Source organism: Neofelis nebulosa, chromosome 6 (assembly GCF_028018385.1).
Source record: "Neofelis nebulosa isolate mNeoNeb1 chromosome 6, mNeoNeb1.pri, whole genome shotgun sequence".
NCBI lineage: Eukaryota > Metazoa > Chordata > Mammalia > Carnivora > Felidae > Neofelis > Neofelis nebulosa.
Genome location: NC_080787.1, coordinates 47,836,901 through 47,857,681, shown reverse-complemented (window position 1 = coordinate 47,857,681; position 20,781 = coordinate 47,836,901). Strand labels below are relative to the sequence as shown.

General features: G+C 42.1%; 1 protein-coding gene across 2 annotated transcripts in view; it reads left to right on the top strand.

The window, feature by feature from the left end:
- LOC131514303 (24-hydroxycholesterol 7-alpha-hydroxylase) overlaps positions 1 to 19,965 on the top strand; it is a 94,568-nt gene extending 74,603 nt beyond the window's left edge. Inside the window, exons 11-12 of one of the 2 annotated variants that reach the window (XM_058734148.1) lie at positions 16,282 to 16,369; positions 18,940 to 19,965. In XM_058734148.1, coding sequence (XP_058590131.1) covers positions 16,282 to 16,369; positions 18,940 to 19,011 — 160 coding nt within the window. In that variant the 3' untranslated portion in view covers positions 19,012 to 19,965. Of the gene's footprint in view, positions 1 to 683; positions 5,104 to 16,281; positions 16,370 to 18,939 lie in introns of those variants that run through there. The other variant, XM_058734147.1, reaches the window with a different exon arrangement.
- The last annotated feature ends 816 nt before the right edge of the window (positions 19,966 to 20,781 follow it).

The window sequence follows — 20,781 nt, the reverse complement described above, 5'->3', positions numbered from 1 at the left end:
TGGGCGCTCAACTGACTGAGCCACCTAGGCGCCCCTATGGAGAAGCGGTTCTTAACACCTGTAACCCAGCTATTGCTTTGTCACCTACTAACTATCAGTGCACCCAGAGTAGGTCTTCTAAAAACAATAGGTGTTACTTTCTTCAGGTCCCTTTACATATATTCCCAATGACGATGAAAGAGTTTCTTAATGACTATCTTTTATTACAGAAGTTTATTTTGAACTATTTATTGATCTTGGGGGGCTTTTGTTTTGTTTCGTTTTGTTTTACATTTTTTCAGTATAGTTGACACAAAACATTACATTCGTTTCAGGCGTAGCACACAGTGATTCAGCTTCTCTATACGTTATGCTGTGCTCACCACCAATGTAACTGCCATCTGCTACCATACAACCATCTTTTAAATTGAGCTGGAAATGTTTTAAACCAGGGACTAAAATGCCCTGCAGTGAAGCATGTAGTATTAGCCAGTGGTCAAGGATTAACTGATGATTACTGTTTTCTAAGAAAGGCTGCTATGAAATTATTGTGATATCTTTTGGGGCTGACAGACGTTTGCTGGAGGTTGACAGTAATAGGTACGATAGAGGAGACCATGACATTTCAGCTTAGTTAGAAGTATCTTATTTGTACAGAAACTATACATTTTTAATGTACTGAGCTCTTCCTCTATGCAAGGCAGTGCCCTGGGTATTGCAGGAGCTTCAATCAAGAATAAGCCATGCTCTCAGCCCTCAGGAGATGATTATCTAGGAGAAGGCAAGGAGGATATTGAGTTCATAAATAACTACAAGGAATGCAGGGTAAGAAATGCCCAAACACCACACTGTGGAGATTTGAGAGAAAGGGTATATCTGGTCAGAATGATCTTAGATTTCCTGGGGAAAGTGGCCTTTGAAGGGTTAGGTGAACGTCTAGACTGAGAAAACAGAGTGACCAAAGGGTCATTAAGGACAAGGGTATGTAGTTGAAGGGTTTATGGTTTCACTCTTATTAAGATCAGACTACAGGTAGCGGTGGGAAGAAAGACTCAATACACACATTGGCCCAATTGGGGAGGCCCCTTAATACCCGGTTGAGAGGTTGGTACACAGCTCACAAGGCACTAATGAAGTGTTAAAAGGTTTTGTATAGAATGGATTAGAGTGGGGCATGGCTTAGGTTATATAATTATGCTATATTCCATGTGAGAGACTTGGAGTGGTCGAATCTACCAGATTTTGGAAACTAATTAGAAACGGGATCAGTCAAGGGGAAGGATTCGAGGACTGTGGCTTGAATCTAGGTGGCTGAAAGAGATGGTGAAAATAGAGAAATCAGGTGCAGGAGCAAGTATGAGGACAAGATGTTACATTTTCCTTTGAAACCTTTTTAGTCTGAGGTGTGGCAAAATATGTATCATATAACCAAAATCTGTGGGAGAAATATGAATGTTGAATACATGTAACAATAAATAGAACCTCCATAGTCTCATTTTTCTATTGTTTCTGCTTTTATAAGTCCTTAACTTTTCCATCACGTATTTTACATAGCCAACCCCAGAAACATTCTGTCTTTAAAGACAAACAAAACAGAAGATTTTCCAGGAAAGTGAATGACTTCATTTGGACAGTTTTCTACCAAGATGGATCTCTCTACTAGAAATTTAATCCCACAGATCCTTAGCATAATCCTCAGAAAATTGCACCCATTCTAAATTTGTGTACCAAGAGCCAACTTATTTTCTCGTGTACCAAATACTTTGTGAGTCAGAGAAAATTGCCTTTCAAGTAGCCGACGACCACAGTTGATCACGAACACATAGCCTTGTGGCCTCGCAGCTGTCATCCCTTAGAGTTCAGGCCACCGAGGCGGTGTGAGAAGCCCTCTCATTAGTGGACACAGAAGGTTTTGCTGAGTTTGCAAAATAAGTAGCCGGTACTGCTGTCAGCTGCCAACCAGAAGTCAGGATGGAAGAATATTGTTCCGGCTCTGCAGAGTGGGAATTCTGAAAATACATTTGCCGGAAGAACCCCTTGCTGGGCACTTCCTGGTAGCTAGGAAGCTCCTGGGTACTGGCAGGAAGGGAACTCTTCCCAGTAATGCTATTGCTGGAGAAGTCTGGTGGTACAGAAAAACAAACAGGAGGAAGCAACACGAACTGTCAGACTTCTTCGGCAATGGCAGCGTGCAGAATGAGGAGTTGCCTTACAGCGGACATTCTCCTCTGAAGCTATGAATTGAAACAAAGGAAGAGAACAGGGGATTTCCAGTGTGGCGTGGCTATCTCTGAGAGTTGTGACCTCAGCACAAAGGGATGTGCTTGCTGTACTGCACCCCCCTCCACATCCCCCACCCCCTTGCAAGCCAACAGCCCCCATTTCTCTTGCTTCCCATCCCTGCACGAGGATGCCTGGCTGGCTGTGTCCCAGGGCTCATTGATCTGGGTCACATCCCAGCTGTAAAACAATAGCCCTGATCTTTGGCAAGACCCCTCACTTACAAAAGCTTGCTTGGAGAAGAAGAGGCTGTAGTAAGAGTAAATCTACAATACTTGAGAAGTAAAAATGAAGCGTGGAGTCCTCAGGAATAGCAACTACGATCTCTATTTTGTGTGCGTGTGCGTGTTTGGGTCCTTCCTATATCCTGGGGCAGTACTGGGCTACAAAGTCATGGACTTGTCTTGAATTACTAAAGAAAGTCACACGGTGGTGGGAAAATTAATTCAAACATAGATCCAGCTGGTAGTAGATTAGTAGTGGCAGTATTCAACCTAACAGGTATTTACGGAGCACCTAATATTAGTATGTTTATTCTTTCATTCAGGAAGTATTTATGGAGTCTATGTTGTATGCCAGGATAGCGTTCTAGGAGTTACCTTGGAAAACAAAATGAGGGATGAAGTCCCTTCCCTCAAGGAACTTATAGTCTAACTCAAGTCACTTCGTGAACCGCTGGGGAAATTCAAAGACACATAACTTTCCTGAGTTGCTTATAATATAGCTGGGGAGATGAGACCCTAGCAACATGAAAAACAAGCCCTACTTAACAGTGTCAGATGACCCGTGAGAAATGCCAGATGACACGTATACGTAGTAACTGCCGTAGGAATTTCGAAGAGGGGGATTGGAAAAGGCTGTATGGCCTAGATGGTAATAAGCAATAAACAGTATAGAGAAAGTTCGTAGGAATGTAATGTAATGTAATATAATGTAACGTAATGTACCTGTATGTTGGGATTTTAAGCTCTGTGTACAGTTGTTTCTATATGTTTGATTTCAAGGTAATATAATCTTAATAATTGTGCCTTATTCAGTAAAATATCTTTGCAGTATGCTGCAAAGTACTGTAAGTAGCTTTTCTCCCTTTTATACTTAGAAAGAGCTGATTGCTTTGAAGAGTGAGGAAACTCAAATCCCTATGGATTTCGTGAGACCTTGCAAATTCAATTTATTCTGAGGCATTTGTTACATAAACAAACGCATCCCCTCAACTCTGGTTGTCAAGTAGAACTGAAAAAACTGTATTTGCTTATATAATTGTTTCCTAACATTTTCCTTATTGTGGGCACACGTCCTGGAGGGCATATAAAAAGGGTTAGGAGTGAGGGTGGGAAGGGTGGATGTGGTTAATTCCAAGACTGAGTCAGGCTGCCAGACTCCTTTATTAATTTTTAGCCATGTATCTCTCTTCTTACTGCTTTACTGTGGAGCAGTGACTCGCTGAAAGGAGCCCAGAAACCACTGGCAAAATTGTAGTCATTGCTTTCCCAGCCACCTTGTTCTGACACTTCATTATGAGGCTAAGATTTAAGACTGTCAAGAACAGAAGAAGCAATTCAGGACTGACTTTTGATCCTTAAGCCAAAGTGCTTCCGAAATATAGCATGTTCGTTTCTGGGCAAAAATTATAGCAAAGACCCTCTTTTCCTTTTATTTACAAAGTAGATCTCCAGCCCCTCTGTGGTGCACAGAAAACCTGCACGGGATTCGTATCTGTGGAGAGAAAGAAAGAGCACTCCAGGCTGGGTATCTTCCACCGCTCTCCCCATTTTTTTGATCTTTCTCCACTCATCAAACTCAGTGACTACTCTTGAACAGGAGAGATGTCTCCTGTTCAGAAGGAGGGTTTAATTACAAAGAAGTGAGGACTGAATTAAAACTGTGCCGTGTCACCATACTGCTTGTGGGTTACTGCCTCCCTATCATCTAACGCCTTCTCCTTTCTTCCCCTCCCTCATTTTCTTTCGGGGTTCCATGGGATTCTGGGGTGCAGATTCCATCCCCCCAGCTCCATAACAGTGGAGCATGGTTCCCTAAGCCCATGTGCAAATACCATCCCTGTCCCCCAGTTCCCTTCCCATGGTGACTGGTTTCAGTGTTGGCGTATGTTTTAAGCAGTGCGAGGAACTACGAGGGTTTCCGTTGAGACTTCTGGGTCAAAAATAATCATTCCCTGTAGGATGTGAATAAAGAAGCACTTGGCCCCCCAAGTTGTTGCTAGCCATTCGGAGACAATAAAAGCAGACAGTGTTAGGATAAAGTTGGTACCACAGGGCAGAGCAGCAGGGGCAAACTGGCTTTCTGGGAACATCACTGAGCTGCTGGGCCCTCTCTGCCCGAGGCCAGCCAGCTCTAGTTTTTCAGGCACACAAAGCGATGCATTCCCTTCGGTATGGAAACCAGTCTGATGTGGTTTTCTGTCACTTACGACCCAAAGCATCCTAAGTAACATAATTTCCTTAAAAGCAAAAGTGTGCTTCCAAGGTTTGTTGAACTCTGTGAAATATTGTATTAACGTGCTCTGACCGTATCCATGAATTGCTTCCTAAATAGCATGGGCTTTTGCAGAGGGGTGATATACCCATTTACTGTGGGTGCATCACAAAACAAAAGCAAGTGTCTCATCTTCAATTTTTTCTGGAAGGTCTGGAATTTAAAATATACCATGCGGGTGGCTCAGTCAGCTGAGTGTCCGACTTGGCTCAGGTCATGATCTCACTGTTCATGGGTTTGAGCCCCACATCCAGCTTTCTGCTGTCAGCGTGGAGCTGGCTTTGGATCCTCTGTCCTCCTCTTTCTCTCTGCACCTCCTTGCTCATGCTCTCTCTCTCTCTCTCTCTCTCTCTCTCAAAAATAAACATTAAAAAATAAAATAAAATATACCATGAGATCACTTCTATTTGGTGCATACTTAGTCTTACGGAAGTCGGTACTATTCCTGTGCCCTTTGCTTGAATAGGAAGGTTCAAAGTTGTATCCAACTTTCTCGCTCATATTGCATCCATAGGAGAGTTCTGCCACTAGGAGGGGTAGCGTCAGGATCATGGGTAGTACCTCAAAGTGACCTCTGGAGAGTGCCCTCCGGCTTTGATGAAACAGAAGACAATCTCTCAAGTTAGAGGAAGGGCAGAGGTTTTTCCCATCCTGTCCCTGTTTGTTTTCTTATCTGCTGTCTCACCTCCTCTTCCCCTATTAAATAGCTCCCATTCTCTTCCCTTTTCCATAGGCTTTTTTCTTGTCCTTCTCTCCCACTTACCCTGTTCCCACTCTTCCCTTCCCACCTTATTCTTATTTAATGTAAGTGTCTACCTGCTCACTCCACACATTCTGCCCTCACCATCACCCCCAATCAAGAGTCCGGTGCCCTAACCGTAGAGCTTCCCGTATGTATACCTGAGATAATCTTTATCATTGTGATTGTAGTACTACAACTAAAAAAGGATGATAAAATACATCTTCTAACATAGTCTTTTCCCTTTCTCCTCATCAAATTCCTCTAGATCAGTGATTCTTAAAGTGTGATTCCCGGACCACCGGTGGGAACATTACCTGGAAACTTGCAAAAAATGCAAATTCTTGGGCCCTTCCCCAGACCTCCCCGAATGGGAAACTTCCAGAGCGGGGCCCAGCGATCTGTGTTTTAACAAGCTTTCCAGGGGATTCTGACACAGGCTAACGTTTGACAACCGCTGGGCCAGATTGCTTTGCCTCCTGCCGCCAAATTGATTTCATTTTCCTGAAAGATCTCTTGGGCGGATGAGGTTGTGGGGACAGTACTTCCCCTTTAACTTGAATAACCATGCTTCCGTGGAGGATGCCTGTGAAAGTATGTCTGTCTGCTGCCTTCTCTGAATTCCAGGGCGAGATCATTCTATTTTCATAAGCCGCAGCTGGTAGCAACTAGGAATATACTTCAGAGCCCCTGCCCCTGGCAACCATGGCAGGTTTCCAGCCCATGCTGGCATTGCCCGCAGTGACTCTTCTGGTAGGAAAAAAAAAAAAAAAAAAAGCAAGAGATTTTCCTTCCAAAAGCAAGAGAGGGAGGCGATCTCAACATCAAGACATCTAAAACCAAGATCATTCATTTCCCAAGATCTTATCATTCCTTGAGTACTCCCCTGTTTCTTTTTGACATAGGGCTGCTCTAGACCCCTGGCCTTCCAGAGTGACCCTTTGCTCTTCCCTCTTTTTGGCCTTCCACGCCCCCCGTCCCCCCCACCCCCCAAACCAGGTCTTCATGCCTCACCAGCAGGTGACATTGCAGTTTCCTTAACCCTTCTCCCAGGTTCTATCATCTCTTCTTTCAACCCGTCTTACTGCATGCGGATTGCTTTTCCTCAAATAATCATCTCAATTGGTCACTCTCCTTAAGACTCTGGTGACATCACCTACAGAGCGTCACGGAGAGCCTGGAGTTCTAGGCCGATTGTATCTTTCTGAACATCTGGCAGTGCCCTCCCCAAAGGGGCTACCAGCCGCCCCCAACTGCAGTGCCCATTCCTTCGCTTGTTCCTGCACTCGCTGGGTCTGGAATGCCCTGACTCCAGGCGAGGGCCTACTTCCTTAGAGCCCCGTTGCCTTCCATCAAGGTCTAGCTCAAGTTTGACCTCCACAGAAGTTCCTGTTGATTGCTCCAGACCACAGGGCTCTCTCCAGGCTCCAAATGTCCATAGCCCTTTGGTCTCTGTCTTGGCCTCATATTGTCACCCTTTGCATCTCTCCACGTGCATTACTAGTGTGAGGTCTGCGAGGTAGCGTGTGTTTTGTCAGACTCCGTGCTCTCCATGTCTGTATGGCGCTCCTTGAACATTTATCTACCAACGGGGGAGACACACGAGCACTACGTATTTAAGGAATTTTCAGTATGTTTATATTTTAACGAGCTTTATTTGTAGATGTGTTATGTGGTTCTCGTAAGTGTGAAAAATAAATCTGTTATAAATAATATGCCTCATTATCTTCATTGTTTTGACACAGGAGCATTACAAAAACAACCCTAACGTGAACATAGCTCAGCTTGCTTCTGTTAAAAATACTTTAGGAAGCCCATTTTCTGTGACATAAAAAGCTTTTAATGTCATAAGTACGTGTGTGTCAGTCTCGGACATCTCAGGCCTCAAACAAAATTCAATAACATGGTAAAGGCTAGAAAACACTATTTTTTGCAGTTGCATAAAAAATGACTGTATTTAGTGAATAGCTGAGGTAATTTTGCTATAATATTCAAATATTTGGATTTGGAGAAAACTATTTTTAGCACATATTATTTATTATCTGTATTATTAATGCATCATACCTTTCCTTTAGCTAGGATATCAGTCAAAATGGTTAGAACTAGTATGAAATATGTTAATATTTATGCTCTTCTAATAACTAACACGAACTTAATAACTAAGTTAACACTCAAAGATAAAAGAAGAAAAATATTAAAGCCTCTCTAATGCACAGTATGAAGTGGGTCAAAAGCCCCAGCTGTAATTTTACCTTAAGGGAAGTGTAGCTTTATGATTTTAAGGAACATTGCAGGGACTAAAGTTTGTTAAGGAAATGCCTTACAGATTATAGTGGGAAGCTCTTCTAATGAATTGGTGAATATTCTCTCTAATTATTTCTAATCAAAGTATGCATAGTATTTCTAACATGTTTACTCTTTTTTAAAAAATGTGTATCTACTTTGAGAGAGAGAGAGAGAGAAAATGAGTGGGAGAGGGGCAGAGAGAGAAGGGGACAGAGGATCCAAAGCAGGTTCTGTGTTATCAACCAGGAGTCTGACACGGGGCTCGAACCCACGAACCATGAGATCATGACCTGAGCCAAAGTCAGATGCTTAACCAACTGAGCCACCTAGGTGCCCCTAACATATTTACTACTAAATAGCTTGTGAACATTGTTTGCATTCTCATCTGTGTGATAGAGGAAGTCCACATGGAGGGTCTTCTGTGTGTAATAATGCTTAAGGGAATGTCATTTTCACACATAGGTATAAGTTTTCAATAAGCACAACCTATTCACTGGGTCTGTAGCACTTTTCAGGATCAAAGACCCAACACTGTCATTCAAATCCTCCACGGACTCCTCCCACTCTGCCAGTCTCGTCTCTCATCACCTCACCTTCTGCGGGGCAGGGTGTGAAGCAGTCACGGGGCCCTAGATGTTCCAGGGCCCCTTGTGAGACAGTGCCTGGGAACAGGTTGTCCTTCTGGCCAGAGTGCCTTCTCCACTGGAGCGCCTGCCACCCTGCCCTCCCAAGTGGTTATTTTGTCCTCACGCTGCTACAGTGCCTCTCCTCCAAGGACTGGACAGAGTGCCAAGGTCCTTTATGCCAGGGAGCCGAGCTCGGAGAAGTGTGCGGTCTATAGCAAAGTAACGTTAGAGAAGTGCCAAAGCCAGAGTTAGGAGAAAATAGGACCATCTGGATAAAGTGGAACCTACCAAACTGTTTTGTAATTCACAGATGCAAAATTAGCCAGTATTTTGCCAGGTGAGCACACTGAGTATCCGGGAAGTCACTGCTTATTCCACTGACACAAAGGTCAGCTTAGTTATCTGAAAAAGTGATCTCATCTAATTTACTTCCAGGAAGGGCGCTAAGTACTGAGAAGAGTTGGTCGTTTTAGTGGCTGGGAACTTGGTGACTGATTTCACATGTTGGCGCTCCTTGCCACGTTTTCCATTTGATCCGGGGCTCGTGCCCTCCATGAAATACTTCATGGGGATTTAGAGATACCGCTCTCTTTTTGTTATTCTACCCCTTTGGCTCCTCCTTACCAGTGCCCTTTGCTCCTCTCCCTCACCTTCCTGACTTCCAAATTTTGGAATGTCCCCAGCACGGTCTCGTCGGATTGCCAGTTGGTTTTGTTTTGTTTTGTTTTGTTTTGTTTCCTATTTAACTCACTTCCTAAGTGATCACATCCTGTCCCACAGCTTTAAATAATCGTCTGAATAATGAAGACTCTGTATTTATATCCCTTATGGCTCCAGTCCTGACTGAATCCCTCCTAAACGTCAGGCCCATTTACTCAGCCTCCACCCAGCATCTGCAGTGATGTCTCCAGGCCACTGGTGCACAGCAAGCTAAGCTTAACAGTTCCAGAACCGAGTTCCAGGCAATAGCTCCCCACCCTGCTCCTCCTTTCGTCCTTTCCGTGGCTGAGGTAAATAGCGACTGTATTCTTGCATTTCCTCAGGTCAGAAACTCATTTCCTCAGGTCAGAACTCATTCTTGGCTCAGTCTTCCGCATCCAGAAGGCAAACCGTCAGCCCACTGTGCAGAGTATATCCAGTCTCTCACTCTGGCTCATGACTATTTCTTTTTCTTTTTCTTAACTTATTATTTATTATTTTTATTTTTACTTATTTAATTTACATCCAAGTTAGCATCTAGTGCAACAATGATTTCAGGAGTAGATCCCTTAGTGCCCCGGACCCATGTAGCCCGTCCCCCCTCCCACCACCCCTCCCGTAACCCTCTGCTTGTTCTCCATATTGAAGACTCTCTTATGTTTTGTCCCCCTCCCTGTTTTCCTATTATTTTTGCTTCCCTTCCTTTGTGTTCACCTGTTCTGTGTGGCTCATGGCTATTTCTACCATCCTGGTCCAAGGCCCTACTTTCTATTGTCTGGAAAATCCTAATGGCTTCCTCAACCAGTCTTCTGGCTTCCATTTACATCACGATATGTTCTGTTCTCCATGTAGCAGCCAGAATGATTCTTTTGAAACTTAAGTCACATTTGCTCAGAGCTATTCAATGGTTTCCCATCTCACAGAATGAGATGTAGTCTTCAGCAGGCCCCCACGGGCTCTCTACTTGCCTGGGGGGGTCTCTCTGACATTCCCCTTTTCTTGCTCATCTCTAGCAACACTAGCCTCTTCTTTTTTCCTCATTCTCCTTCCTCTGGATTTGTGCACTTTCTGTTCCCTCTGTGTGGAATTCTGTGCCCAGATATGCATATGTTGCACCCTCTTACATCATTCCAATGTCTACTGAAATGTCCCCTCATCAGAGAGGACTTCCTCATCCGAAATATTTTAGCCCACGCCACATTCCCTTTCCCTTTATCTTGTCTTATTTGTTACTGTAGTACTTATTCTCATGGTTGATATATGCATTGCTTGTTTATGTGCTGCCTGCTTACTACCTCTCTTCTAGAATTTAAGCATTCTTATGAAAAGTGTGAATGGTGTTTTTGTTTGTTTACTGCTGTAACTTCAGCGCTTAGAAGAGCATAAAGCACATAAAGACAGTGCACACTGAATGGATGAATGAATGGAGATCTCATGTTATCGTCAGAACTCTTAGTATGTAACCTCAGTGCCTGTTCACTGGTCCCATAAATGTCCCTCCCTTCCGGGAAGAGTAAGGAGGAAAAGCAAGTAGCGTATATCCACACCCCAGGTGTCCCTTCCGAATCTGACCCGTAGTGTCCTGTGATGTCTACTGGACTCCCAGCTTCTCATGGTAGATGAGACGCTGTTTGTGTGACCCTGTCTCCAGGAGAGAGAGGAAAGTGAGGCTCTTCATGCTTCCTGACATTTTATCATCTCTTTGTTCTTCATAGCGGTGTCACACAGGGCCATAAAGATGCATCACGCTTGACTGATGTTTTTTTAAAAAATGACACAGTTGATTCCAGACCATTGCAACAAAGCTAATATCGCACTAAAGTAAGTCAAATGAAATTTTTGGTTTCCCAGTGCATATAAAAGTTACGCTTCTATGCTACACCGTAGCCCATTAAGTGTGGAGTAGCATTATGTCTCAAAAATGCACATACCTGACCTTAAAAATACCTTATTGCTAGAGAAAAAAAAATCCTAACTGTAAGCTAATCTGAACTTGGAGTGAGTAGTAATTACTGATCACAGACCACCGTACCAAGCATAATAATAGTGCAAAAGTTTTAAATTTTGTGCAAATTGCCAAAATGTGACGCAGAGACACAAAGTGAGCACATGGCATTGGAAAATGGTGCCGAAGGACTTGCTCAAGGCAGGACTGCCACCACCTTTCAGTTTGTACAAAAGGCGGTATCTGTGCAATGCAACAAAACAAGGTATGCCTGTGGAATAGTCAGGGAAAGATAAAAAAATGGATCTAAAATATTTCTTTTCCCATAGCCCAGGAAATCCCCCATTCCTACCGTTGGCCCTTGCACACAGGCTGTGCTTGTCTATTGCAAAATAATCACAGAGTGGTCACTGTCCTCTTCACCTCATCCTGCGCCTGGGGTGTCGATTTCACTCAAAGACCCATCTCCCTTCCTCCATGAGTACCTTTCTCAAAGTCTGAGTGTAGAATAACACCAGGGGCTCTCAGGACAACTGTCTTAAGATACGTACACATGTTTATCCTTTAAATTCTCTACTCAATAATTGACTGCCATTTCAACATCTCTCTGTCTTTCTCTATTTCACATATGTCTCAAAGACCATCATTTTTTCCCCACAAGATACTATACTTTAAACCTATAAAGAGGAAATTAAATATTTACCCCCAAATCATCAAGGCAAGTTTCTCTCTTAATAGAGTCAGCGTATTGTTATAAAGAACAATGTTTACTTTTTTTTCTTTCAACTCTTCAAAGATGTTGTTCTTGTTTTTTAAACTTTTTTTAAGTTTATTTATTTATTTTAAGAGAGAGATAGAGAGTGAGCAGGGGAGGGGCAGAGAGAGAGGGAGAAAGAGAGACAATCCCAGGTAGGCTCTGCACTGTCAGATCAGAGCCCGATGCGGGGCTTGAATTCACGAAGCGTAAGATCATGACCTGAGCCGAAAGCAAGATTCAGAGGCTTAACCAACTAAGCCACCCAGACACCCCTCAAAGATGTTGTTCTGTTGTCTTTCGCTTTCATGATTTCTGATGAGAGGTTGTGACCTGTGACCTTCTTTCTTTCTTCCTTCCTTCCTTCCTTCCTTCCTTCCTTCCTTCCTTCCTTCCGTCTCCCCACTCCCCGACTGCTTTTAGGACTTTTTTCTTTGTCACTGTTTTTTTTTTTAACGATTTGCTTCTGATTTGTCTTGGAATAGTTTTCTTTATGTTTCTTTTGCTTTCGCTTCATTGTGCTTCTTAGCTCTGTAAACTAACAGTTTTAACAAATCTGGAAATGTTTCAGCTTCTATTTCTTCAAATATTTTTCCTGCCCACTTCTCTGCATCTCCAAATTACACATATGTTAGACTGTGTGATGGTATTTTACAGGTCACTGATACTCTGTTTATTTCTTTTTTCAGTCCCTTTTTAATCTATGTACTTCATTTGGGATATTTCCCAGTGTTCTATTAAGTTCCATGATCTTTTCTTTTGTAGTGTCCTATCTTCTGTTAATTCCATCCAGTGTATTTTCACTTAAGATACTGTATTTTCATTGCTAGAAGTTAGGTTTGATTTTTTTTTTTTTATCTTCCATTTCTTTCTTCATTGTGCTTCTACCTTTTGAACATGCGGAATATATCTAACTAGCTGTCTACAGTATCTGTCATTTCTGGGTCTGTTTCTTTTGAATGATTTTTCCCTCACCCATGTTTCATATTTCCCTGTTTATTCTAGGCATGGCCATTTCTGAATAAATGCAAGACATGAATTTTAAGTGTCATAGATACTAGGAGTTGCCTGGGTGGCTCTGTCGGTTAAGCGTCCAACTTTGGCTCAGGTCATGATCTAACGGTTCTTGGGTTTGAGCCCCACATTGGGCTCTGTGCTGACAGCTCAGAGCCTGGAGCCTGCTTCGGATTCTGTGTCTCCCTGTCTGTCTGCTCTTCCCCCACTCTTGCTCTCTCTCTCTCTTTCTCTCTCTGTCTCTGTCTCTCAAAAATAAATAAACATTAAAAAAAATTTAAGTGTCATGGATACTAGATTTTATTGTATTCTTTAGTTTTAGGCTTTACTGTGGCATGTAGTAAGTTGCTCAGAAAAATGAGTTTTCAAGACTTGTTAAGCTTTGTTAAGGTAAAATCAGGAGTGGCATTTAATTTAAGATAATATAATGCACTTCTAATTAAAACAATAACCTTTATTTTTTTAAGTTTATTATTTCTTTTTATTTTGAGAGAGAGAGCAGGGAGGGGCAGAGAGAGAAGAGGAGAGAGAGAATCCCAATCAGGCTCTGCATCGTCATTGTGGAGCCCCGCACGGGACTTGAACTCGTGAACCGTGAGATCATGACCTGAGCCGAAACCAAGAGTCAGATGCTTAACCAACTGAGCCACCCAGGTGCCCCATAAGGCTATAACCTTTAAAGACCCTATTCAATTGTCCATGTGTTACAAGATCTCCTCACTCTTGCATGTGGGAACAGACTTCCATATCTTGTGGGAGCCCTGGGCATTAGTCAGCTTATTGTTCCTTAGCTTTCTTTTTCATCTCTCATCTTCACTTCAGTAGTTGCCTCTTATACATGCTGAGATTAGTACTCAACCAAATACTCCAGGAGACCCCCAGGTGGCTCTCTGAAGCATTCTTGTTCTCTCTGTGAAACTCCCTCCTCTCTTTTATTCTTGCCTGCAAATTCCAGTCTCTTTAGCTTCCCTGAACTTTGATCTCTTGTCTTTTTAATCTAGTGAGACTGTCCAGTCTGCGTGGGCTTTCTCCTCCTTGCACGTGACCTGGAAACGGCCATGGACAGAGAACGGGAGACTCTCTGGCAGAGTTCACCTCATTGATTCCTTTTCTCTTGGGAATTTTCATCCTACACTGTGAATCTTGCTCAGTTTTTTGAGTTATTTAGGGCAGGACAAGGCGAGAAGTAGAAGTTCCATTCGTTAGAAGTCTGGCAGAAATTTAGTTGTGAGAAATTCTGAACCTGTACATGGGTTAGCAAAATTGCTTTTTCTTGGAATTGCTCTTTGATTTGAAGCAGTAAAGACTGTGTATGTTCTATTTCATAGCCATTGATAGTCTCTTAGAATAAATTATTTTTAGCACTCATGAATAAGTAGGGTTAAATACGCATCACAAATATTTGTGAAGAAGTGATGTGCCATCCAAGTGGGTTATAACAACATGTGGAGTACTCCCGATTTCATTTGAAGTAAGATGCTTCAAGAATGTTTCGGGATGTTTCAAGAATACTAGTAGGAAACAAATCTAATTACCTGAGGTGAATATCAGGTCATTCATATTCATTCATTCACTCAATCAACAAATATTGAGGACTCCAAGATGAGTAGAACATGGTTGCTACTGTTTGTGAATACTAAAGTTTATAAGGGGAGTCAGACATACAAACCATTAACTGTAACATGGTAGGATATAGTAGGATTGGAGGGTAAGGACATTGGTGGAGGAATGTGTAAAGTGCCACCGAAATGCAGAGAAAGAGAGCTAAAAAGGGCAGGAAATTGAATCTCTTTTATGGAAGGCATCCTTTCCGTCATCTATTCACTCACTCATTCATTCATTCATTCATTCAGGTAACGTGATTAGGCACCAATAGTATGCTCTGTACTGTTAAGTCCCAACAGTACAGTCCCTCCTCTAGGAGAGAAATGGCAATTCGATAAGCAATTGCAATTCAGTGCAATAGGTGGTGTGGCTGAGATGTGCACAGGGGACCACAGAAGTGGAGAGGAGGGGCATCTCATCTCAGAAGCAAGTGGTCAGAGAATGCCTCCAGAGGAGACCGAGCCTTGGGCAGGGGAAGGGCTTGCAAGAGAGCGTCACCGTTCGGGAACTGTCAGGTATACGGGGTGGCTAGAACACGGGTGTCAAAGAGGAGCTATCAGTGGGGAGGAGGCTGGGGAGAGAGGTGGGGGCATATCTTCAAAGGCTGTATTCTCTTGTCAATTGGAAGGAAATGGGAAGCATCGGCAGATTGTGTGTGTGTTTATGTACACTGAGGACATAGTGACAGATTTATGTTTTAGGAAGTTCACTCCAGTGGTAAAGTGAAGGACAGAGTGGAGGGAAGTGAAATTGGAAGCAACGAAATTGATCTGAAAGCTGAGCTAATCTGGTAATCCAGGAGGCAAATCATGATGAACTGCACTGAGGGAATAGTGGAGGGACTGGAGATAAGACAAGAAGCGGAGGGATTGGGGAAGTATTTAGAAGATAAAACAAAAGGACTCAGTGCCTAATTGGATATAGAGAGGGAAGAAGGGGAGTGAGTCTGTGATGACTTCCAATTTTCTGACCTGTTGGACTCATCGTATTCACTAAGAGTTATGGCCCCTAAAAGGCATTGCCTACCCTGAGGAGAACAACCCACAGAGATGCACAAAAAAAATAGCAGAATTCCACTTACACTTTCTCTCAATATTTTTAGTTTCTATTTGTATGTGTCTTACAAAGTATATAGCAAACTAATAGAGTAGTATGTGTATATACTTTATAAGTAAATGAGTATCAATATATTGTAGGGTATGCTCAAATATTTCATTATAGGGTATATGATCAAAAAGTTGGGAGACATCTTAGTGAACGATCACAAAAGTAATCATATTTGGTAGTTATGGGGAATTTGAGATGCCTATAGAACATCCAGGCAGTAATTTCTCATGGGCAAAAAAGAGTCTAAAGCAGACAAGAGTGTCCAGTAGAACTTTCTGTGATCGTGCAAAATGTTCTAAAGATGTGCTGTCCAGTAGGGCGGCCAGTAGCCACGTATGGCTATTGAGTACCTGAAATATGGCTAGAGCAGCTGAGGAACTGAAATGTTTAACTTTGTTTAAATTTAATTTATTTATGTTTAAATAGCCACGTGTAGCTAATGGCTACCATGGCGGGAAGCACTGATCTAAAACTTTGAAGGAGACCTGGGCCCTCATTAATTGAGTGCTTTCACTGGCTAAGCATTTTACCTACATTTTTAAGCAATTTAATCATCCCATCTACCCTCTGCAGTAGACAGAATTATAAAAGAAAAGAATAAATTCTTCCTTACTCTATCCTTCTGATGGTTAAAGTTCATATTGTGTGGAAGAACATACTTGCTCTGAAATCTGTATGTGTGCTTTCTAAATATTCTCTGTTGGTAGAGATTTATGCACCTTTCACTGACAATTTCATATTATTCTTTCAGGTGGTTTGCTCTGTTACAGATTCAAATATGTATTATTTTAATACTTTATAAATATGACTGTAGTCTTCTGGACCCATTACCAAAACAGGTAAGTGTTTTTGGAATTTTGAATACCATGGCTTTCAAATTTGGTATAAATTCTAACCCCTTAGTTTGAATTGCTAGAGATGAGCTGCTAATTTCCTCACCTAGGCTTGATCTTAACGGGATCAAGGAAGAAGACTGAGAAGATAGCCCCTTAATTCCCTTACTTCCGGGTCTAATGTATGTGCCACAGTGTCACAAGACGGGGACCAAATAGCAGTGTTCCCACCATTTATAGTGTTAAGGAGCTCCTCAGTGAATTTACCAATTTTGACCCTGTTCCCTGTGCTAAATAGACATGGCCTTGATGTTGGGCTTGTTTCCCTAGAGAGGCACGTCTGTGAGTCCAAAAGTGACCCATCAGTTTTGGAGGCAAGTCATAGCCCTTGGTCCATTTGGGAAGCAATACCATAGCAGAAAGCAGCAAAGACAGTGAGCAGCAGTAAAGACAGTAAACAGAAGTGAAAAGACCGTGACCTTATTCCTTCCTCTGACCATTCGATAATTCTAGTCATTTAACTCCTCTGTGTTTCTACAGGCCTGTTCTCCTAGACCAGTGGCTTTCAAACTGGGGCAAGCATCAGAATGACCTGGGGAGGTGGGGGGCATTTTAGAACACAGAATACTCGGCCCCACCTCTAGAGTACCTGATCTAGGATATCTAGGGAGGGGCTCAGTAATTTGCATTTGTAACCAATTTCCAGTGGTGCTAATGCTGCTGATCTGGATAACACACTTTGAGGACCACTGTCCTAGGTGATAAGGGAAAGTTCAATTGATTTCAAATGTTTGGAAGTCATTTTGAAGATTCTGGATAAAAGGTGCTGTTTCAACTGAGGATGGAGCTCAGAAATCAAGCATTCCAATTTCAGGGCTATTCACATGGCATATTGTGCTTTGATTTACTCTTGATATAATAAGGCTAATGTATGGAGGGATAAATAAAACTCTTGGGTGACATTTCAATAGAAATTATGTAAGTGCCTAAGTGACACAGACAATGTTGTATTACTCATAAATATGCACATTTCGGCACTTTCCCCTGATTTCTTTTGCACTTCTATTTTGAGTACAAGTAACTACCAGGATGAAAAGCCCTCAAAATCCTACCATGGAAGGGAAATAAAAAAACCCGTCACAAAGGTTCTTAGCACGTACGGTTTCATTGTCAAAATGAAGATCAGGGCCAGGCATATACTCCCCAAATGCTAGTTCCTGATCCACTGAGTTAGATGTCACAGTTTTGCCCAGGACTGATTCCCCCTCCAAATATTTTACCACCAGTGAGAGGACACGAGAATCCTTATCAGATCAGAAGGAGGACGTTTGTCCAAACCCCGTAACACCTAAGCCTAGAGGTCTGTAATTTTGACCAGTTCCTTAGGCAAGATTTTGCCCAGTCCTTTTTCCTAGCTAAGAATTCCATTAGTTATATTTATCATACTATTCTACACACATCCTATTTCTGTTTTGACACTACTAAGAACATTTTTGGGAGAAATATCTCAAAAAAAGAAATGTTATCTCAGTTTAGAAAAAGTATATGTCTAAGTGAATTCTCATGATCTCAAGTGGCATTTCACATCGCAATTCTCATTCTAGAAAGAGATCGATTAAAATTATTTAATTATTGGACTTATTTTAATAAATTGCAAAATGAGGTGATCAAGAAAATGCAGGAAATGGCCTTCACGGTACCAGGCTCTTGTAGAGATGGGAGGGGATGGGTTGCCAGGGCATGTTCTGAACACTCTTTTGTCAAGTACAAGGGCATCGCTGGGCTTGGAAATCAGCTTCCCCAAAGAAATATACTTGTCGTAGTAGCAAAAATCAAATGCTAGAATCCCCAATTTTAATTTTTCAAAAGCCCCGTGCTTTATTTTACCTCAAAGAGTCTTAGAAAATTAATTTCAGCTCTCATTGAGAAGCAAACAATGAGCTTTACAAGATCTGTGACCGGGGAGCAGTGTCCAGATACTGACAATGAGAGCTATTCGTTTGGGGCATTTATAAGACCAACTTCAATTGTCTTGCCAAAACAAGCACATTTTTGCTAGCACTGTGGAGTTTTTCTCATCCCGTTGGTTGGCTTTGTTCCATTTTGCCTTTTGGGGGGTCACGGATCCTTAAATAATCTCACAAAACCTATGGATCCCTTTCTAGAAAAGAACATAACTTTCCATACACACAAATTTGTTGTTGCATCTTCAAGGAGTCCCTGGTAACCCTGCAACTCCCCTAAGAACGTCCTTATTAAGAAGCCCATTCTATGCCTTGTTGTGTTCAAACTTGACCATAGACTGAGGATTTAAATCGAACTGATTACCATTTCCTTGCTCTTCACTATCCCTCAGCCCTCAAGGCTGATAGAACAGGTTGCAAATGTTCTGTTCCTTGAATGGAAGGCTAAAAAATGATGCCTGACATTTTGAAACGCATCAAGCAAATACTTCCACTCTTTCAAATCTAGACTCTGTACCTTTTAGAGATCATCACAATTGAATAAACCTTTGGTCTAATACTGTTGGCTTATGTCTCTTGATGTCTGTATTTCTTCTCCATTTCTGCTTTTAGAGTTCTCTCCATTTGCTAGGTGTCCAACAGCCAGAAGGACAATGCCACATTGAATTTAAACAAAGAAAATGACATCGGCTGAGCCTAAGGAGGGCCAGGGCCTTCTGGAAGAGTGATTGCCCCCATCCACTAGCCTGGAAGCATCTAGACCTGAGCTCTACTGCTTAACTTTGTTCTAGGATTTAATTCAAGAGAATGTCGGAATGGTAGGTGTGTTTGGTAACGTAAGAGTAGACCCAGAATCAGACATCACTCTCACTGATATAGAGACCTGAAAAGTGGTTTATAGAAAATGTTTAAATGATTCAAAAAAAAGAGGCGCTTCTTAAGAAGTTGTAGTTTGGTTTCATGCATAACTGTATTAAAACTGTAAAGAGACATAATGCCATTTGAATGAAAATTTGAGTAAATTGTGAAGGCAACATACCTAAATTTCTATTTTGAAAAAGGCTAAAAGTCTTCGACTCTAAAAAAAATGTTAAATGATAATTTCTGGAAATTTTCTACTTTTCTTATATGATCCTTAAGTGGCAATTGGAATTCTTAAGCTATAGTAATATAATTCTTTATGGGAAACATGTCTAGTGCTGAAAGGGTGGGTGAAATGATAGCTTTCTAAGACCTGGAGCATGTCTTACACTCATTCTGTGCTCAGCTACACCTAGGGCAGCACTCTCTATAAGGTTTATTTAGTAAAGGTGTGCTGACTGATATATTTGTATTTTAATGAAGGTGAAAGCACTCTTTCGATCGAAGGTGTTTGTAATTATGGGTTAGGAAGTAATATTTTTGTTAATGTATAGAAACACAAAGAAAATGATGTCAAGGCCAGTAACAGCATCTGAACCGATTACTTAGGACTTCTGCCTGAAATGTGTACTATGAAATCCTGAAAAGAAATCCTGTGATGCCCACGGGAAATGTATGATGCTAGTAATAGAGCGATCAGTGATGTCATGATGTGACTTCTATTCAGTAAAATGCTGCTTGCCTCCTTTATTTCACAATAAATAAGCTTTGAGTGCATGTCGTCCTCTGGATTATTTGCTCCCCTGTGCTAGAACTACCCTGTGGAGTTGATAATGACTGCTTACTCATCTATTTCCTACCAATGAGCGGATGACTCCCTAGGAGAAAATTAAGTACTCTGGAGTGCATTAACTCTTCCAGACTAATCCAGCGATTCTGAAGCTTAGCTCCCGGCTCGCAGCTTAGCTTAAGCAGGTTCGGGGTCCGGAGACAGGAAGGGCTGACGGAAGCAGTGTAGAAGTCCACAGCAGACCTGAGCCTTGCAGACCAAACATGGCAGTCTTTGCTAAAAATGGCGGGAGTGTTCTTAGGGCACGCTGGGCCTCCTGAACAGCTGAGGCCCACAGCGAAACACTGTATTTGCCTATAATGTACACTTCAGCTGAATTTGCAGCCACTCAGGTCTAGCGTTTATCTCCATATTCTTGCCGGGTAAGGATGAATGTTAGCTGACAAGCTTATGCGCTTTAAAAAAGGATGTAGACTCAGGAGACCTGTTGACCATAAAAATGCTAAAAATAAAATAATGGTAAAAGAAATACGCTTGGAGGTCCCGTATCTTTTTATTTCCCTAGGCTGGGACTCTATATTATAGATCTAAATCACTGCTCTCTCCAGGGTAGAGTTTAAAGTAGCTGGCTCTCCCTTTCAGCGGGGTGTATTCAGAACTCAGTATTGCCCTCTTCCGGTAGGTCGGGCGTTCAGCTGTGGCAGTGGCTACATCAGCTTTAGTGAGAACATAGCCTCCATGTTGTCAGCCATTGTCCGAATTTGTTTCTTTTAGGCCTCAACCAACCAACCAAACCTTTTGCC